Source organism: Cuculus canorus, chromosome 2, assembly GCF_017976375.1.
Source record: "Cuculus canorus isolate bCucCan1 chromosome 2, bCucCan1.pri, whole genome shotgun sequence".
NCBI classification, from domain to species: Eukaryota; Metazoa; Chordata; class Aves; order Cuculiformes; family Cuculidae; genus Cuculus; species Cuculus canorus.
This window is the reverse complement of record NC_071402.1, coordinates 158,487,512-158,507,237: the sequence shown is the minus strand read 5'-3', so window position 1 is coordinate 158,507,237 and position 19,726 is coordinate 158,487,512. Positions and strand designations below refer to the sequence as shown.

The 19,726-nt window shown below is 44.4% G+C and overlaps 1 protein-coding gene across 2 annotated transcripts in view; it reads left to right on the top strand.

The window, feature by feature from the left end:
• Positions 1–824: 824 nt before the first annotated feature.
• The window catches only part of WNT3A (Wnt family member 3A), a 98,670-nt gene continuing 79,768 nt past the window's right edge, over positions 825–19,726 (top strand). The window contains exon 1 of one of the 2 annotated variants that reach the window (XM_009558255.2): positions 825–895. In XM_009558255.2, coding sequence (XP_009556550.1) covers positions 825–895 — 71 coding nt within the window. Of the gene's footprint in view, positions 896–2,090; positions 2,135–19,726 lie in introns of those variants that run through there. The other variant, XM_054057859.1, reaches the window with a different exon arrangement.

The window sequence follows — 19,726 nt, the reverse complement described above, 5'->3', positions numbered from 1 at the left end:
GTGTGTGCATGCATGTCTGGGTGTAAATCCTCTCTTTTTTTTTAATGAAAAAAGGAGGAAAAAAAAAAAAAAGAACCAACCCAAAGTTTCTAGAAAGTTAGTTTAAATGCATCCCAACCATCACCGTGAGGAAACGGGGATTTGAGAAGAAGACAGAATGGCAAGAAGGAGCAAATCAAGAAAATAATATATTTTTTTAAAAAAAACAACTTCACACTTTTTTTTTTTTTTTTTTTTTTTGCATTTTAGTAGCTTCGACCCAGGGAGTGAAATCCGGGCAGGTTGTTATAGCTACCCAAATCCACAGGGGTCCCCCCTGTCTATTTAAACCCCCTAAATCTTCCTTCCCCTTTTTAAAACTACATTTTATCCCTTGGCTTGTGGGCCAACGTGCCCCCTAATGAGTATTAAAACACTATCTCCTTGCAATTAGCTCATTCCTGACTTCGCGCTCCTGATTGACAGAACAAGCCAAAGCATCAGAATTCTCCCTTTGGCAATAAGTGCTGATTGGGTCCTTTTTAAGAGAGCTACTTCAAACTTTTTTTTTTTTTTTTTTTTTTTTTAATATTTGCCTTCAGTGTCTTGGCTGAGAGAAGAGTTTTTTACCTCTCTGAGATTTTTTTTTTCCTTGAGAGTAGTAGAGGAAGCAAGAGAGGATTTACCTGGTCGGGTTGAGTTCACTTCATTTGACTTTTTTTTTTTCCTTTTTAAATTATTGTTATTATTATTATTATTATTAAAATAATCATCCTGCCTCAGAAGAAAGGAAGGTTTTTGGCAACTCTGGTTAAAAAAAAAAAAAGAAAGACAACTTTTCATCAATGGCCTCTTTTGGATATTTCCTGTTTCTTTGTGGGTTGAGTCAGGCTCTGTCAAGTTACCCAATCTGGTGGTAAGTTTTATTCTTCTTCTTTTTTTTTTTCCTCTCATTTTCATTTATTTTACCCCTCCTCTGCTTTCTCTGCAACCCCTACGCTTAAGATGACTTGAAATTCTCCTTTCGTTGCCACTCAGCTAAAGAGGTGGGATTGTTCCAGCGCCAGCAAGTTCTTAGAACCTGCATTTCACCTCTTTTATTTATGCATTCACTTTGTTTATTTTGACTGGGTTATACCTGATCGCTCCTTCTCCTACTGTAAAAGAGAGAGAGCGATCGGAAAGTTATTTTTTTTTTTTTTTTAAGTGCTTTGATCCTCTCCTGTGAAGAACAAAAGGCACTGCCTGAATTAAAGAGATAATGATACAAGTTGACATGAGCAGTTCAAAGTGCTTTCGAGCTAGTCAGGTGGAAGGAAGGGGGAGAAAGCATGAAAACATTTTTTTCCCCCTTTTCGCTTTAAGGAATATTTAGGGAGAAAGAAAAAAAAAATAAATAAAACAAGGAGGGGAAGGAAAAAAAAAATACGGAAAGAAAGAGAAGGGAGGTGAAGGCTGAACAACCTGAGCTGGTTTCAAAAGGCAGACCGGAGAGGAGAGAAGGGGCTGGAGAAGGAAAGGATCCGCGGGGACCTGCGAAACCCTTTTTCCGTGGGATAACGCACTGTTGTATCCGTGTTGCAGCTCCTGGTTTGTTTTATTTTCTCCTGCGCTTTGCACCCTACGCCTTTAAGAGCCTTTTTTTCTCTCTTCCCCCACAAAAAAAAAAAAAAAAAAAAGCAAGCAAATGGTGCTGGGCAAGGCATGTAACTGCAAGATCTGCGCTAATTAGCCCGCGGAGGTAATTGGGCTCAGGGAAGCCCTAGCGCAGGCGGGCGAGCGCGCAGGATGCGCGGAGAAGCCGCGCAGGGTTGCGCGGGGCTGGGGAAGCTCAGGCAAAGCCGGGGAGGGGGGGGAAAGTGGGTTCCAATCTTTGCTTCCCAGCTCCGAGGGTGCGGAGATGCTCTCCTCAAGGAGCTGCCAGCCCCGGGAGCCCTGCTCCGAGCTGGAGGAGGTGCTGTAAATCACCCCGAAGCGTTCCCCCCCCTCCAAAAAAACCCGATATTCATAATAATATACATTTTTAAAGTGCATTTAATCTCTGCCAACCGCCTCTCCCCCCACCCCTAAACGACGAGGGGAGGGAGTGGGGTTCAGGTGCGATCCGGCCGTGCAGAGATGAGGGTGTTGAAGGCAGCCTCTCCAACTATTTCAGGTATGTCTGAAAGCAGGGAATTCGTTGGGATGGGAGAAAAGCAATAAAATGCAAATGGGTTCTTGGGAAGAAGACAGGCAAGAAAGAGCACCTGGACAGGAGTCATTAAAAAGCAATCTTTTATTCCCAGCCACCATCTAACTTATAATTAGAAACTCTGCTTGCATTCCTGATTGGAGAAGGAAACGCATTCCTCCAATACCAACATAAATATTCCCTTGTCACCCACCATGGGGAGAGGAGGGCAAAGCGGCCACATCTTTATTCCTGTCCCCGTCCTCATCCCTAATCCCAACCCTGCCCTCATCCCTAATCCCAACCCGGTCCTCATCCCCAATCCCACCCCCCTCTTCATCCCCAGTCCCAACACCATCCTCATCCACCCCCAACCCCATCCTTGTCCTCATCCCCAACCCCGTCCTCATCCCCAACCCCTTCCCCAACTCAGTCCTTATCTCCATCCCCTTCCCCATCCTCATCTCCATCCCCAACCCCGTCCTCATCCCCATCCCGGTCCGCATCCCGGTATCCCGGTATCCCCGCTCCCTGCTCCCTCCTGGAAAGGCAGCTCCCTAGGCGGGGAAAAAGCAGGGAATGAAGCAGTGGAGAGAGGGGCAGGAGGTCTCTTTCCACGCTGGGACATCAGGTGTGTGCAGGTGGACCGCAGTGGCGACCCTTTGGGGTCTCGGTCGTTTTCTTCTCCTCCCTTTCCATCCTTTCCCAGTGCCAACCGGCAGTTTCAGATGGTTCTTTCGAAAAGAGAGCAACCCCCCCTTAGGCCATGGAAATGCAAAGGAGGTTTTGATTGGGGTGGGGGAGTTGGAGGAGAGGCTGGGTGCTGCTACATTGGCTGCTTAAATTCCCTCTCAAACCCACCCTCACCCCTTTCCCTCTTTATTTATCTTCAAGCAAGTTATAAACCTGTGGCCACCACCGTGGCTGGAGCTGGGGGACAATCCTGGAGCAGGGCGACTGAGAGCTGGAGAGGGACACAGGGGTTCCCCAAATGCACCCGTGCACTTCCCAATATCGGGAGTGCAGTTTCTTTTCTCCTAGTCAAACACAGCCTGATTCCAAACCAGCTGATATAGCAAAACAATCTTGCTTCTTTATTTTATTTTCATTTGATTTCATTCTTTTGGGCTTCTTTTATATTTATTTTTTCTTGAAGGGGCTGTAGAGAGGGCCTGGAATTTTTTTAGTCTGGTAGCGCAAGCAACAAACATCTCATCTCAATCATCTCTGTTTAAAGCCTCCCCCGTATAAGCTTATAGTGACTTAACTGCTTACAGCAGAAAATCTGTAATTTGCCATCCCCAAACTGTGCCCCCCATGAAGAATGGTTCCTAATTAAAGCGTAAAGTCATCCTAAAGCACACAGAGCTCTGGATACTTACAGTGCTTTCAGCTTCAAGATAATCTGAGCAAATCAGGGATGGAGAAACGACACTTTCCTGTAGGTTTTAGTTAATTATTCTCCCAAAGGAAAAAAATTAGAGGAAACATCAAGTGTGTAGTTGTCAGTGGGAGCGAGCAGGCATCTCTCTGTTACTGTAGTTTCTACCTGCCCCTAAAAAGTGCTCATTACTTGGCTGAGATGTTCGCGCCGTGGCAGAGGGGCACCTGTTTAAAATCAGGAAATGAAGGGATGGTGGCCTCAGTGCAGACCTAGATGCACGGTACCTTCAGAAAAATTTCACTGGAGCAAAGGGGAAAAGATCCTTCAGGGCAGCGATGCTCCCACACTCCGTCCTCGTCCTTTTGGTGACAATGGGGGAGAAAGCTACGGCAGCATCTTAAAAACAGAAAATTCCCAAACAATGTATTTAGAGAGAGGGAGGAAATGGGCTTTAAAAATAATTATTTAAAAATAGTAATGAAAAGGGTACCGTTTCCAGTTGGGACTGATGTGATAAGATTTTAGGGATGTGCTGGCATGATTTATTGTGGCATAGTAACCCCACAGGACTTTGTCCAACACAGCACAGTGCTGTTCAAGCTAATGAAGTTACCCGTAGTAGCAACCTGCTCTTCCACACCCAGGAGAGCAGGTTAATAGCAAAAAAAGAAGTGGTTGTTGATTTGGTTTTTTTTTTTCAAATGTTAGTGCTGTTCATTTTTTCATTTGTTTTTTTTAAATGGAAGAAAGACCTGAGTGAGTGAAGGAAGACTTAGGAAATTCAGAAGCAGAATTCATGGGTGGGGGAGGATTAGATGTTACCTGTACCCTGTCCTGTTGGGGTTTTGGGGTCCTTGCAGAGTCACAGTGGCAGCACGGACAGAATTACAACTTTTTCCAGCTAACTTGCACTTGCTGACTGAATGCATGTGGAATGGAAAAAGCATTTTGTTTTATTTTTTAATCAGTGGCATAAGGCCTGCCTTGGTCTGAGGACATGATTCAGAAGGGTTCGGTTCAGGAGGCTAAAGCAGCAATAAAAATGAACTCGGAGCTTGAGTGCTGGGAATGTTCATGTCTAGTGGCCCGGGAGGCTGGTGCTAAGAGACATGATGATGGGAGAGGATCTCAGGGCTGAATAAGAAGTACAGGCGGATCTATATACCATGGGAGAAACCTACCAGCTGGCATGTCAAATGCCATTCTTTTTGGGATGCAAGGCATCTTGGTGTATGTTGAGCGATGCACATAGTTAAAGCCTGGAGAAGGGCTGGAGGAGGACATCTCATGGGAAGAGATGGGCACGGTCTGGGACTTCATGTGGTGGTGTTGTCTTAGGCAGTGTTGTTTCTCCTTTCCTCTGTCCAATCAGCCATGTCAGAGCTCCTCTTTTCTCTGCTGCTCTCTGAAACACAGGTATCACATCCTAAGTGGGGTGGGATGAGATCAGCCCCATAATGAGCTGGGCAAGGAGATGAGCCATTACCACTAGTGACAAAGTGAATGCAGTGCTACTGGAGATGCCAGGCTAGTGTTTAGAAAGTGAACATAAAGAATATGTGTTAGGAATGTTTTCCTGCTTGTGATCTGTGTCTGTTTGCTCTTGGTTTCTTATTACTTTCTCCCCCAGAGTGGTCACGGGAGCTCTGTTGGTTTGCTCATCCATGTAGGATGAAGTTGACCAAAGTCTGTGATGTCCTGCAGTGGCCACTTTGCAGCCCATGAGGGTTGGAGAAAGTGATATAACAGATCTTTCCAACTCTATTTTTTTACAATTCAGGAAATGTAAGAGCATGGGCAGGGTGGGAGGGAGCCTTGCCAACAGAAAGACAAGTAACCCGGTGGCAGTAATCCAGTAATGTGCAGGTGCAATCCCTGAACATGTCCCTGTCAGAAGCTGATGGCATTACTGCAATAAAAGCAATGCATGGATGAAGTCCAGGCACGTGCTCTGGTTAAGGTCTCTTCTGGGATCTGTCCCCTTTGAGGTGGGTGGAACAACCCCCAGTTTACAGTGGGGTGGGTGAAAGACAGACCAGGTTCTGGATCCCATGAGAAACCCCATTTTCCTTTTGTTGCAAATCCTGGAGAACCAAGCTGATTCTTGGCAAGCTCCACACTTGAGAAAGCAAAGCTTGAGTTTGGCAAACAACAACTGTGTTAAGTGAGAGATGATCATCCCTTGTTAGCCAGGAGGGAAGCAGAGCTGCAGAAGGTCACCCAAGGGACAGCGTGAGACATATGTGTTGGCACCAGAGCTCCTAAAGCAATCTCTAGAGCTCGGAAAGATGAATTGCATTTACCCATTTCTTCTCTGCTCGATTAGCCAGAGTTGAGGGTTTTGACATTTCCGAGGTGATGGCATTCATCTTCATTTCCTTTGCTACTGAAGCAGGTTGTGATGCAAAGCTAAACAGCTGCCATGTTCCTCTACAGAGGTGGCTGTATCTCAGCTGTATACGGTGCAATCCTTGTACATGCAGCCCTCGCCCACCCTTGCCCAAAGCTTGGGAATTGTCTTTATATGCATGTATCTATGTTACAACAATATGTTACGCGGCCCTCTTCTGCCAGGCAGCATATAGTCACGGAATGATGGTTTAGCCTATTCTTAGGTAACAACTTGCCCACCAGGTGAGATTTTCTGGACCACAGCATGGGTGATTTGCACCTAAGCAGCGATGGGCATAACGGACAACTAGGTGGAGAGGATCTTGATATGTAGATGTAAGGGGTAAGAAAGAGCCTTTTGCCTGGTCCATGCATAGAGCATAGCGTGCAAAGGGTCAGGGAAATGTTTTTCCATCTCCATTTTTTCATAGTGGGACTGCAGAAACAGACTGTAATGGTATTTATGTTGCTGCAGGCATAGTCCAGGCATGGAGGAGCTTTGCTGGTGGGATTAAATGACTGGGCCATGATCACACAAGAAGGTTTTCTCAAGACAGGAACTGAAAACTTTGCAAAGTCTTAGCAAGAAGCCTCTGTTTGAAGCACAGGGAGGGCTGGGACCCTCTCAGAGAGCACAGTATGTGTTAACAAAAAGCCCTCGTCTACTCAGATTTTAGATAAATTTTATTAAATTGTGTTGTCCTGCTACATATTCACTGATAGTTTTTCTTTCGGTTTTGAGAGGACTTCATTAGATAAGTTAGCCTGAAAACCATCAACTTGGTATTCAAAACACTGAATGAAGGCATTGCTTCAAACAAGCAAGCCTTTCCCAACTGAAATAAGGAAAGGTGACTCATTTTGCTCTTCGGCCTTTTTCAAGTAGCCCCAGAGGCAAAATATGTCCTTTACAGACATTTGAACACCTCTAAAACTTTTCACCTGGAAAGCTTTGAGCACCTACTTACATGGCTTAAGCTCTGATATGTGCCCAGGAAGGAAGAGAATGTTTTTTATTCCTATTTTGCAGGTAGGTAAGCAGAGGCAGAAGAATTTAAAGGCCCTGCCCTGGACCTTGGCAATAAGCCCGCAGCAGGGTTGGGTGTAGAGACACTTGGTTGTCCAGTTCACCAAGAGAAGGCAGGTCTTTTATTTTTTCTCAAGACCTTTCTGCACAGGCCTCACATCCTTGGGTGCTATTGCAATGCATAGCACAAGGGCAGGGTAAAGAAGCATCTGCTTCAGGAACAGTAGACTTAAATGAAATATGTGAGTCTTGTTATACTCTCTGAGCTCCTGTGCCACCTAGATGAGTCATGTCACTTGCGCACATGGCATTTCTTTTTTTCAAACCCATCTCTACAGCTAGACCTGCTGTAGATAAAGTAATTGGAAGAGCTGGGGGTTAGCCCTGCTTTCTGTTGACCAAAGAAGTCTTTTTGACTGTTCCTTCTAAAGCATCAGGATGGAAGAGCCTTGACTTTTGTTGTGAGTCTGTGGTCTCTGCTAGGAAAGAAAAGTCAAGGATTGTTGATTGTACCAGGAGAAATGAGGCTGACTCACTGGTGTCTCCATCCCAAATCTATGGGATCACTTTCCTGCTTGCATCCAGCTTCCTGCATCTAGGATGAGCCAACTTGACTCCAGCCCTGCAGCAGTGCTGTGACTTTTCCAGATATGGACTGCCAATCTCTGCACCTCTTCCCATGTCACTAGTGCTTAGCACGGGTGTAAAGCAGCAGGGTAAGGAGGTTCTGTGCTAGACCTCACAAGGAACAGACTTTTTTTGCTTTGCATGTATGGGAGCACAAGAAAAGCCCAATGAGACAACCATAGGTCGATGTGTCTGCTTCTTCTTTGGTCAGCATTTGTGCTTGTGTTCCTCGAATGCATGATTCAAATAGCCCAGCTGCATTTCAAAGGGCTTTATTGAGCATAATGACACCACTTAACAAGCATTGCACAAGTGTGTCACAGGGGGAATCCTCTGGGCTCTGAGTCATGGATGCTCCCTTTGGACAGCTGAGCTGTATGCAGTAGTGTGAACGCAGCTGGCTACGCAATGAGCATGCAGTCTCAACCCCGGGGCCTCCTGCGAGCAGGGGTGGACCAGTCCTACTCCCACCAACATCCATGCTGAAATTTTCTTCCCAGAGCAGGACTGGACTCATGATCTTGTTTTCGATCCCAAAGGAAACTCTATGGGGCCAAAGACTGCAGGTGGGACAAGGGGAGGTGAAGTGTGCAGGAGGTCTGGAGGCTATTGTTGTAAAGGAGGAGGGCTTTTTAGGCTCAAAATGCATAGCCGATGTCCTTTAGTGATGTGGGTCTTGATGCTTTCTGCCCAGCCAGGTTGTGGCAGGTGCTGGGATGATGGTGCCTCTTAAAATCACTGGAATATAGTGGAAAGGAAGGGAAAACAGCAAAGGCAGAAGTATTGGCCAGAGCACATCTGCTTTGTCCACATGCTCTGCTAAGGCTGGATGGGCACTACCCCAAGAGCTGTTCCCATCCCGTCTCACTAAACCCATCTTTGCTTTGCTGATGCCACTGAGGGCCAAATCAAGACCTGGGATCCCTAAAAGCCAGAACAATTCAGAGGGGCTCAATACTGACAGGAAATAAATGTTTAGGAGAGTCTGGAAAGTCAGAAGACCTTCCATGATGTACCCAGGACATGTACCCATGATGTACAGGACTTTGCTGGGTCAGGCCCAAGGTTGTTCTTGCAGAAAAGCAACCCCTCACACTATCTTTGGCAAATGTTTCCATCTAGCCTGGCCCAATCATAATGCTTTTCACCCCTCCTGTCCCTTTAAAAGAGGCAAGGTTTGGTTTAAGTGCTGTCATCACCTTAGCATAACATGTAAAAATTCATCAGTTCACCAGTTCACTCCAAATTCTCCCAGTGCTTGCAAAGAAACAGCGGAAGGGAAGAAGAACCAATACATTAACTCCCTTGTTCTGAACTCCTAACATAGGACACTGCTTTTAAGAACAGCCTGTAAACCAAGGGAGAGCATTGCGCATCACAAAGGTGCTGTTTATCCCTTTTCCTTGTTTGTCACCTGCATATTCACAGTCCCCTTCCCACTTGGGTGTTGCTGATACCCAGAGAGTGCTTTGCATTTGTAGAGCCTCGGCCATCAAAGGAGTTCAAGGTGCCTTTGGTCTCCTCACTGCGGTTTCTGTTCTGGTGTAAATAGTAGTCAGTTATGTTTTATATTTTTATAACGATAATTCTTAACTGGGATGCTGTCACTCTTTTCCAACATGGATATTCCTCCACATTCTATTGGTGTGAAATACTTTTATTGCATCCTTGCACACTCTCAGACTTCATCAACAAAGTCACATCATAGGATGTGGGCTGGTTCTTCTCTCACATCCCAGGTGTTGGGATGGCCATTTCTCCTCTTTCATGGGGGCTCTGTCTTCCATGTGGCTCCTGGGCACAGGTTTTTCTAGAAGGCTGAGACAGTGCCTCAGGGGTTCTTTGAGTTCAGATCATGGTAGATGCTTGCATTTCTGACCTGGCCTCATATCTGTCACACCTTATGGAAACTCTCCTGGTCACCATGCATCAATGCTGGTGGTCAGTCTAAGCACGTCTTCGAGGAAAGACATCTAGTCTGAAAAAGAAGCCTCAGTTCGCACAAGATGCCCGTGCAGACATTCTACTTCCAGTGAAGATGCACAATATCATCCTAGTTGTCCTCAAAGGCCTGGCAGGGACTGTATACAACTCACTGATGACACATTCCTTCCTCAGCAGCAGAAGGAGACCAGTCAAGAAAACCCTAGAGCATCACAGGGGCACTTGATGCCTATCTGCAGGCAACCGAGCAAAGCCTTGGGGTGGAATTAATTTTAAGGATTACATGCCTGCAATTTTGACGTCTCCATTCAATCCAGGTGCTCTTGGCTCCTTTTATTGATGGGGAGAAGTAGGCAGTTTCTCATGGCGCAATTAATGACAGTCATTTAACTGAGCTTGACTTGTTAAACCTTCTGTGATAAAAGGAAGTTGAGGCAATCAGCTCAGAGATACCCACACCACTGTTTTCAAGGTTTGTTTAGGTTATAACCACGACACAGAATCCTCCTTGAGAACTTGCTCATTTACCTATTTCCTAGCTGTTAACATATGAGCTTTATTTCCCATTGCCTGGCTAAAATAAAGTCAGGGACTTCTTCTCCACTGTTTTCCTCCGTTTTAATAAGCTCTTTAGTGCACCGTGCTCATTGGTGCATTGGAACGGGTACAGAAAACCTCTAGGCCACCCCTCTCTTCAGAAAATTCACACTATCTGATATTTTGTCATGTTTCGGGACAGCTGCTGAAAGCCTAAGCAGCTTGAGTATTTTACAGCTTTCTCTGTAACGTATTTAATCCTGCCTCTAATTCAGCACACTCCAGAGCACAAATGCATCTTCCTCAAGCTCCTTATCCTCAAACACACCCAGAATCTCCCGCCATCCTCTAACTACGCCCACAAGCCATTGGCTTGAGCTTGGAATAGAATTTTAACTCGAAACTTAAAAAAAAAGGTGTAAAAGGGCTTTCTTACATCCCCATTGTGACAGTTTTCTCAGCAGAGGATGCAGTTGTTCTCATTAATGTAAGAGTTGTATCTGCATTTTTGAGAATTCCTCTGACTTTGTTTTACTTTCAGTTCTCTGAAATCAAATCCTTTTCTCTTTTCCCAGTCTGTATCTCTTAATTTCACTTTCCAGGTTTGTATTTCTTCTACGTTTCTCTTGGAAGATGTGGGTTTATGGCAGAAGTTATGCACATTTCCAAGGAAGTCGCTCTTATTCAACAGGATTCACATTGCAGGACAGAGCAGTGAGAAAAGGCAGAGACCATCTCTGCTATAGCCGAGCCTGTGAAATGAAGCCAAACGGCACTAAGCAGAGCAGGGTTTTCTTCTGCTTCCAAAAGGGTGCACCTTGTCTAATAGAGATATTTACTAAGGGGTGGGAAGGCAGGATTGAAACTCCTTGAACAGTTGCCAAGCCTACCATTCAGTTTGTCCCTCTGCCCCCAGAAGTGCAACAATAGAGCTTGTTGCTAGACAGTGTCTTGTGGCATGACAGAAGGCAACTCCAAATCCTTTGCAGGCTGAGGGACGAACTTACGGGAGCCTTTCCATTTCTTTACGAGCCTACAGTAGCAGGGAAGAAACAGGACATCCTAAGCTCTTGCTGGATGGGTGAGACCCCACCCAAAGCCCAGTGAAGACTGGGCAAACACCGCTGGGTGTCAGATAAGATATATAGAATTTACTGGGAGACGCATAGTTCCTTTAGAGAATCAAAATCTGGTTAAATGCTGGGTTTGGGGAGAACCAGGTTTGATTGCTACCCCTTCTGGATGGAGAACGACCTTGCAGCCTTAGCAGTGTCACCAAGTTGCCTTCAGAGTTATTGGTGAAAAAATAGGATGCAACTTATCTGACATATGTTAGACATTTACTTATGGATGAGATGAATCACATCCCAGCAGTGCCAGTTCTCTAACCATTGCCAGGATCCTGGATGACTAGGTCAGACAAAGATATCTCCTTTTAGACAGATGAACCCAGCATCTAGGCATTTTATAATCTACCTAGACATGTAAAACACTAAAAGAGGGTACTTCCATTAGAAAACCCTTCTGAAAATCCTAGTGGGCATCACTTTATGTCTTTAGTGACTGAATGACCTTTAAAAACCCATCACCTGAGGTCCCGGTGCTGCTTCCTCATATGTATAGAAGAGCTGAGGAAAAATCCTGTATCAGCAGGGTGTTTGAAGGGAATTCTTATAATGTATCAATGTCTTGCACATTCTTCTATGGGAAGAGCAGTCCAGATGTACTTATCATGAAATAATTTGCCTTATTGATCCAGAGCAGGAGACCTGGGTACCTCATTTGATCCAACATACCACAGGAGAGTTGCCTCTCCTTGTGGATTACTTTCCACTGGTGGCGGAGAGCTGTGCTGAAGACTCTGCAAACAGTACCCTTCTGAAGATGAGTAGATGCTAGGAAGAAGGATTAAAGATGTTTTCAAGTGTGTGTTGATAGACTCTATTCTGGTAGAGAGGGGTCCAGGCGCTGAGAAGCTCAGTCTAGCCTAGCCCATTCACAGGCTGGCTTGAACAAAGTGTGCTGATTTTTTTTCAAGGCCTGGATATGCTCCCATTTACAAATACTGCAAATCTACAGAGAAGGAAAGCAGCAGCCTGTTTTCCAGAGCCTGAAAGCTGTTTTACTGCAGCACTAGCAGAGATGTGTTTTGGTCACCATCTGGGAAGATTTGCTGATGGAAGTGTACATACAAAACAATAAGAGGCTAAGTGGAAAACGACAGAAGAAGTGAAGTGCAAGGCTATTTAGACACATAATTCTTGCTTTATGCCTTAAACTTATTGACTGCATTGCTGCAGCTGATCAATTAGCTAATTTTATAGAGCTGCCCCTTGTCAGTGGATTGCAGTGACTGGTTCATGAATATCCTTAGCTCATTCTGAATGTGAGGAGAAGTGGATTAGCTCTTTTGCTTTTATTGAAGTGCTTATTTCTCCTTACATGTTGTAGAGAGAAGTTAAGCAGCATAGACTTAGGTGTTGAACCATTAGGCACCTTAGTTTAGTTAAGATGCTTCCCACTGTGGGTTTGCAATAATAGATATAACAGCTTCTGCCATTATTAAATCATTAGATCCAGAGATCATTTCATCCACCCTCATGTGCCCCAGGCTGGATTAAATATACCTAAATCAGAATTGTGAAGAAGTAATGGATATAAGAGGTAGTTAGCACTGAGTCATTACTAACAAGAATATCAGCTGGTGGAGGAAGGAGCTTACTGGATCACAGCCGTTGTCTAACAGGACAAGTCATGGATATTAGTGGATTGATTGCAAAATGTAGAAGTCACTTGCAACAGAAGACTAAGGGCACAGTGAGAACTAGTTTTTTCCTGAAAGAGTATATGGTCCAGACAGATGGGGCAAACAACTGAGTTGAAAGAGAATAGATAAGACACATTAGCAGAAGATTGGGAATCAGACAGGGAAATGCTAATTCAGTGGCCACTGAAATCCTCGGTGCAACTTGCCCACAGGCATATGGGAAGTCTGTGATAGAAAGGAGCATTGAGTCCATCTGTCCTGCTAATGCAATGTGTAGTCTCCTGGTAAATGAAAGGTTCAGGATAAGTCTTAATACAAGGAAATGTGTTGTTAGTAGAGCTTTCTAACAGCTCTGCTAAAATTACAAGAGAACTGTAATGCTTACCAGAAGAGTCTCCAAACAGTGGTACAGAAAGTAATTCATACAGAAAATATGTTGAAGGTTATACAGTCTAGCATATATTTACAATCATAGGTACGGTGGTGTCTTCTGTTACCACTGAACCTGGTACTTCTCCCAAATAACAAGTGATAGGACTAGAGGAAATAACCTCTAGTTTCACCAGGGGAGGTTTAGATTGGATATTAGGAAAAATTTCTTTACTGAAAGAGTGGTGATGCATTGGAGCAGGCTTCCCAGGGAAGTGGTGGACTCTCGATCCCTAGAGGTGTTCAAAAAACTTGCAGATGTGGCACTTTGGGACATGGTTTATTTGACATACTGGTATTGTGTTGATGGTTGGACTTGATCTTGGAGGTCTTTTCCAACCTTCAAAATTCTATGATTCTATGACTCTATATTGAGAAATTCTGTCCTGCACACAAGCTCCAGAAGCAGGCCAATACAGGCTCTTGTTTTTATTCTTGAATGCAAAAGCTGAGTTTTGTCCATCTGTAGTACAAGACAGGTAGGGCAACATGCAAGCCCATGGCTATCTAATGAATTGCAGACTTTGTGATAATCCAGGGGAAAAAGATAAATCAGGGGCTAAAGCACATCCTTAGGACACAGGACATCTAGTCATATCGTTTCTCTGTCCACCACAAGCCTAAACTAATAGCTTGGTGAGCTGGACAGATGAGGATCATAAAGCTGGAAAACAAGACAGTTTCCTACAGTCTCTGGCAGAAACGGGCTGCACCCTTCCCATTTCAATGTACAGCATGGGGCCACTGAGCAGAGACAGAGGTACAGGAGGAAAAGCTATGCTGGAGTTGTGTTTGACTCACTGTCTCAAGAAAAGAAACACTCAGGTGAGGATAAGACCCAGGGCAGCTGAACACATGAGTCAGTACAACAGACACCATGAGGGAAGAGTTTAGGTTTGTTTACTCCATGGTAGAGATGTACATAACGCTTACGCACTGCAGCCACGCTGAGCAGGTTTCATCATACTCTATCTCAGAGCTGGACATCTCATCTGAGGTAGTCATCTAAGCTCCCTTTCTAGTCAATGAATGAAGGCTGACATTTCCTCACTGTGATTCATCAGATCTATCTTCAACACCAATCTTTAGATGGAATGACTCTCTCTCTGTAGCAGCTGATCTCTCTACATTGGTGGTCAAGAGAGTCAAGATGACTTGTTGTGTGCCTGACTTCTAGACAAGCAAGGTTAGGTCAAATGCTCTAACCCCATCGTGACCAAATCCTTAGGCTTATCCTGCTCACAGCTGTGGGTCTCCATGGACAGGGAATTCGTACTTTTCCAAAAGTCTGTCCTTTTTGGTTTTCTGTGGTCCTAGCCTACCACACAAAGATTGATTCAAGAAAGGTGGTCTTGGAGGAGCATCATTCATCAAAGAAATACCCATTTGGATTGACTTTTTAATGAGTAATGAGCTGGCAAGTAGAGGTACCGTGACAGAGACCACCCTCAAGGCCGATCACAATTCTGAATTCTCTGTGCCAAGAGTCACCAACTCATATTGTCTTGCCCTGAGCCTGAGATTTTTATAGTTCTGCTGACCTTGCTGATAAGATCTGTACAAGTTTATTCACACACTTGTGTTGTCTAGTCCTCAAATTCCCAGACTGTTTCTGTTACAGTGAATAAGGAAGAGTTTGGCTTATCTTAAATTTCCTTGATCTTAGAGATGTCAGGAGAGATGCCTCAGATTTTCTTTGATGTCAGAAGAATATGGTGGCAACACTATAATGGAAGAGTTAAAGAAGTGATGTCAACAGCCCTCTAAACTGCCTAAATTTCAGGTCTCTACATAGGTTTTGCTACTAAAACTGTCTGGGTGTTAAGTTAGGTGTGAACTTAGCCTTAGGCACTACTATGCTAAGTTTGAATTTCCTATTAATATTAGGAAAGAGTAGATGGAGACACATCAGGTGCAATTTGAGTAATTTTCAGCCCATGTTGGTCCCCTTCTCTGTAAAATTCAGGCCCTTCCGAATTATGTTTTCAATGCAGACCTTTAGCTGTCAGAGGAGAGTTTGTGCAAAAGGACTGATGTCCTTCAGGGCATGCTCTTCATGGACCAGGAGGGATTGGCAGGCTAGGGACAGGGAGGGGCTCATGGAAGATCTCTCAGACACATTGCTCCTCTAGTCTGTCTCACAGCTGGTTTCTGCATGAACTAAGACATAAGCAACCCCGCTGCCTGTCTGTTTATCCCTTTAATGACACTTGAACCCACTGACCCAACGAGATTTGTTTGGCAGAGGTTCTCAAAAGCACTGGACACCCACAAGCCTTGCAAAAATGGGCTATTAAATAGAGGAGAGATGCAACTGGTGCCGTCCCAGAGGGAGAGGCTGTGGTGTGCGTGCATACGTGTGCATGCATGTGTGCTGTGAGTAAGCATACACACGTGTGCATGTGTACATGCGTGTGTGCATTATTCCTTGGACATAAGAAATCCAGACAGAAGGACAGAGAATGTAGTGCTCACAAGTTTCAGTGCCCTCAGAATAATTCCTTCCTCTATATTTTTTCATTCATCCTCTTTTTCTTCCCATTCCTCCTCAGTCTGACTCCATGACTTGTGGGAGGAAGGAGAACACGCAGTGAGTGGGCCATGCCGTGAATCTCTTCATAGGCGGAGATGAAGTGAATTAACCTTCTTGTTAGGTTCAAGGAGGATGGAGGGATGCTTTCCAGCCATGGCTTGTCTCCTGTAACAGGACAAGACATACTGTGTGTCCTTCACCTGGGAGACACCTCACAGCATGGCTGGGCACTGCAGGCATTTTTACTGGAGGGTTCCAAGACAGAATGAATGAGAGCAATGAAGGGTTTGTGAGAACAGCCAGGACAACTGGAGAAATGCACCCACTTCCCTGGTGGAGCTGCTAGCAGCTCTCAGTGATATCTCCTAGAAAAGTCCAGTTAACTACTTTGAGGATTCTATGGAGAAAAGAAGTACCTATTATGAAGGAATACAGATAGATAGATAGATACATACATACATATATACAAAGAAAATACATATGGCTGAGTATGCACATGTATATGCCTAGACAGGGACTCACATCTATCCCTCTCCTTAGCTTTAGCTTCTTCTCCAAAGGCAGGTTGACTGCAAAGGAAATCTTCCCTTGACTTTAACAGGCTTTGGAGCAATCTTAAACTCTGAGCTTCTTTAGGTCTTGATCCTACAAGTTTCTTCATAATTTGGTTCTGGGCCAGGAAAGCGCTGCTTACCTTTCTGTTTTTCCTTAAATATCTGGGCAGTTCTGTTCATTTGCTATACTCAGGCACCAAGCTGCATCGCACAGGTTGAGATCAAGCCCGAGAGCAGGGAAAGTCTTTCCTGCATTAGGCTGATACATAGCACATTATTATACATGCTATCAGGGACATACAGTAATAATGTATGTAAATTACAAGCATATCTCTCAGTCCCATCTCCTATCCCATTGCAGGAGAGAGAAGGAACCCAGTTAAGGCTTGTATACATCTGACAACATGCAGCAAAACTTGGCTAGGAGCTGGATGGGGTTTTGGGGCATGCAAAGGCAGAATTGCAGAACTTTTGTGTGTATTTTAATGGGCTTCAGCATTTGCAAAATCCATCCATATACCACCTTTCGTGATCTGCACCCAGGTCTCAGACACTATGGGTGTTAAGTTGAGAGCTTCTGCTCGGAGTTCCAGAGGTTTCTGGCTGAATCCCCAGTATTGGCCAAGACTCAATCAAAGTGAATAATTGATTTGTTAGTTTTGTGGAACAGCATAATCTTTTGGCTAAGATGCGCTACCGAGATTTGAGAAAACTGGGTTCAAAACACTGCTTCAAATCAAGCAGAGGAAACTTATGAAGCTCATTTTCCCATACTATGGGTAGGTGCCCTAACCACTAAGTTGCTGACTATGAATATAAAGGGGACATTGCGTCCTCTGACTTCACTTTGGGAATGGCACCTTAGGGGATGGGCACATGAACAAATTACCACAAGGTAAGTTAGGGTGTGAACTAATAAGATGCCAGTTTTTCTGTGGTAACTGCTCTTACCATGCAATAAATACAAGATGGTTCATTTATTTCGGGGGTAAGAATGTTCACATGGGTGTTCACATGGCTCACACCCTGGTTTGACTCCGAGCAACTTGGGTTTGTGCCTCTAACCTCAGTACCCTTGAAAATCCTTCCTGAAAAAAATCAGACTCTTCTGTTTTACAAAGCCCCCAGATCTGCCTTTTCTGCATTTTCAGTAATAATTATTTTAGTGCATTTTTAGTTTGCCACAAATGATTTGCTGAGCTTGAGTCCACTGCACTGTGGTAGGGAACAGTTCCACTTGAGGTCTTTATGAACAGCTTTAGCCAACAGAGGCAGATAGTCTACTGATGCCTCACAAGCTTTGCCTGCCTTGTAATCAGAGACCTTCTGGGGCACCGACATAATGTTCATATTCCCCTTTTTCACAGACAGACCCTGAACCCTGAAGAGCTTTAAGCATGTGGAGGCACATAAAACACTACTTAGCCATTGGAGGAAATGGTGGTGTGGTTGTGAGACAAGCAGTGCTCGCAGATTGCCTTGAGGTCAGAAGGTGTTCAGGGCTTTTTCATGCACTTCCCATAAGCCTGGGAAATGACCACAAAAGAAGGCAGGAGGTCTGAAGAGATCTTGATTTAATTTCTTGGCATATTGGTCTAAGAGCCTTCTCAGGTTGCAGAGATAGACAACTTCGCCAAGGAGCAAGTGCATAACCGTCCATGAGCCCAAGTGACTGAACAAGAGAAAATGCCTTTAAAATGCTCCGGAACTGGACTTAATGTTCCAGTCAAAAAAATCCCGACTTGCTTATAGGGTGGGAACTTGTATTATAATGATCCTGAAGTCTGGCTGACTCAAGCTATCTTGAGGCATCTTCTTTCAATTTAGATTGGGAAGATTCAATTCACCCTTGAGGACGTGTTCAACAAACTTGGGGCAACTCTGTTTTCAAAACAAGGTTTTTTTAGAAAGCTTGAGGACACCTTCTGTTTCCAGGCATACACGGAATTGTATCTGTACTCTATTGGGTGACAGCACAGTCTCCTAGCAGACCTCTGGATGAAATTCACTCACTTAATTTTAGCCATGTAATGCTTAACTATCTGAGCCAATCATCTTACCTTCCTCTAGAAAGCTGGGCATCTTCTGAAGGCAATTCATCCTTCCTCAGATAGGTATCTTTTTAGTGGATGTGATGAATCACTGTCTGGATTTCCCTATCTTTCTCCATCCACTCTAGAAACAGCCTAAACACCTACCTTTTAGACAGCTAAGGCTGGAAGGTATGACTGAGTGCCTGAACATCCAACAAATGTCATTGATGTGATGCCAGTTGGTATCTGAAAGGTTTTTATCCCTATTAAAAGAGTGACTGATGAGAAGCCTTAAGTGTTTGTCAAGTCCTTGACCTTCATCAGTTATTTTGCCTGGAGACAAGAGGTAAAAGACCCAAATCCTTTCTGATGCAAAAAGTACAACTCTTCCAATTTCAACACATAAAAAAAACCAAAGCAGATACTGCTTTGCAGAGTTACTCCAGGAGAAAGAAAATGCTTGCTAATAAAAATTGAAAATTGAATGGGAAGGCAGATCAGCTCCACAAGGGTTCTTACATTTTTTTCTGGAGCAGCTAGTTCTGGCCACTCTAGGAAAATGTTCCTGGCCTCAGGTCTGCTGTTTTACATTTTTCTATAGGACTGGAGGATTATTACCAACATGGTTTGCAAAGTGCTAATCCATTTTTGTTTGCAATGGAGACACCAAGATCTTCATAGAGAAAATAGAAGCAATTTTCCATCACTGCACTCTTCAGAGGGAAACTGATGGGTTTTGACTGGCCCATGGCTCAGTAGAACTTCGACAATGTTTTGCAGAAATATTAAGCCAAGAGTGTCTGTTAACAATGTTGAAAAGCGATTTAAAAACCTTTCCTTCTGAACTCACTATTGAATTTTTCTTGTGCATGTATATGGTTCGAGAAGGGTAGGATTCATCTGAGCAAGCTTCTGCCATCTAAATATTAAACATGTGATTTATGGCTGTCATGTCATAGTCTACAGGAAAGCTGGAGAGGGGCTATTCATAATGGCTTGTGGGGATAGGACCAGGGGAAAAGGGGATAAACTGGAGAGGGGCAGATTTAGACTAGACTTTAGGAAGAATTTCTTCATTATGAGAGTGGTGAGGCACTGGAACAAATTGCCAAGGGAAGTTGTGGTTGCCCCATCCCTGGAGGTGTTCAAGGCCAGGTTGGACGGGGCCTTGGGCAGCCTTATTTAGTGATTTAGATGTCCCTGCCTATGGCAGGGATGTTGGAACTAGATGATCTTTAAGGTCCCTTCCAACCCAAACTATTCTGTGATTCTATGTAGGTTGCTTTCATAGGGACTTATTCCCCTCAAAGGCAATCACTCCCACGTATCCTGGACACCTATCTTAGAACAG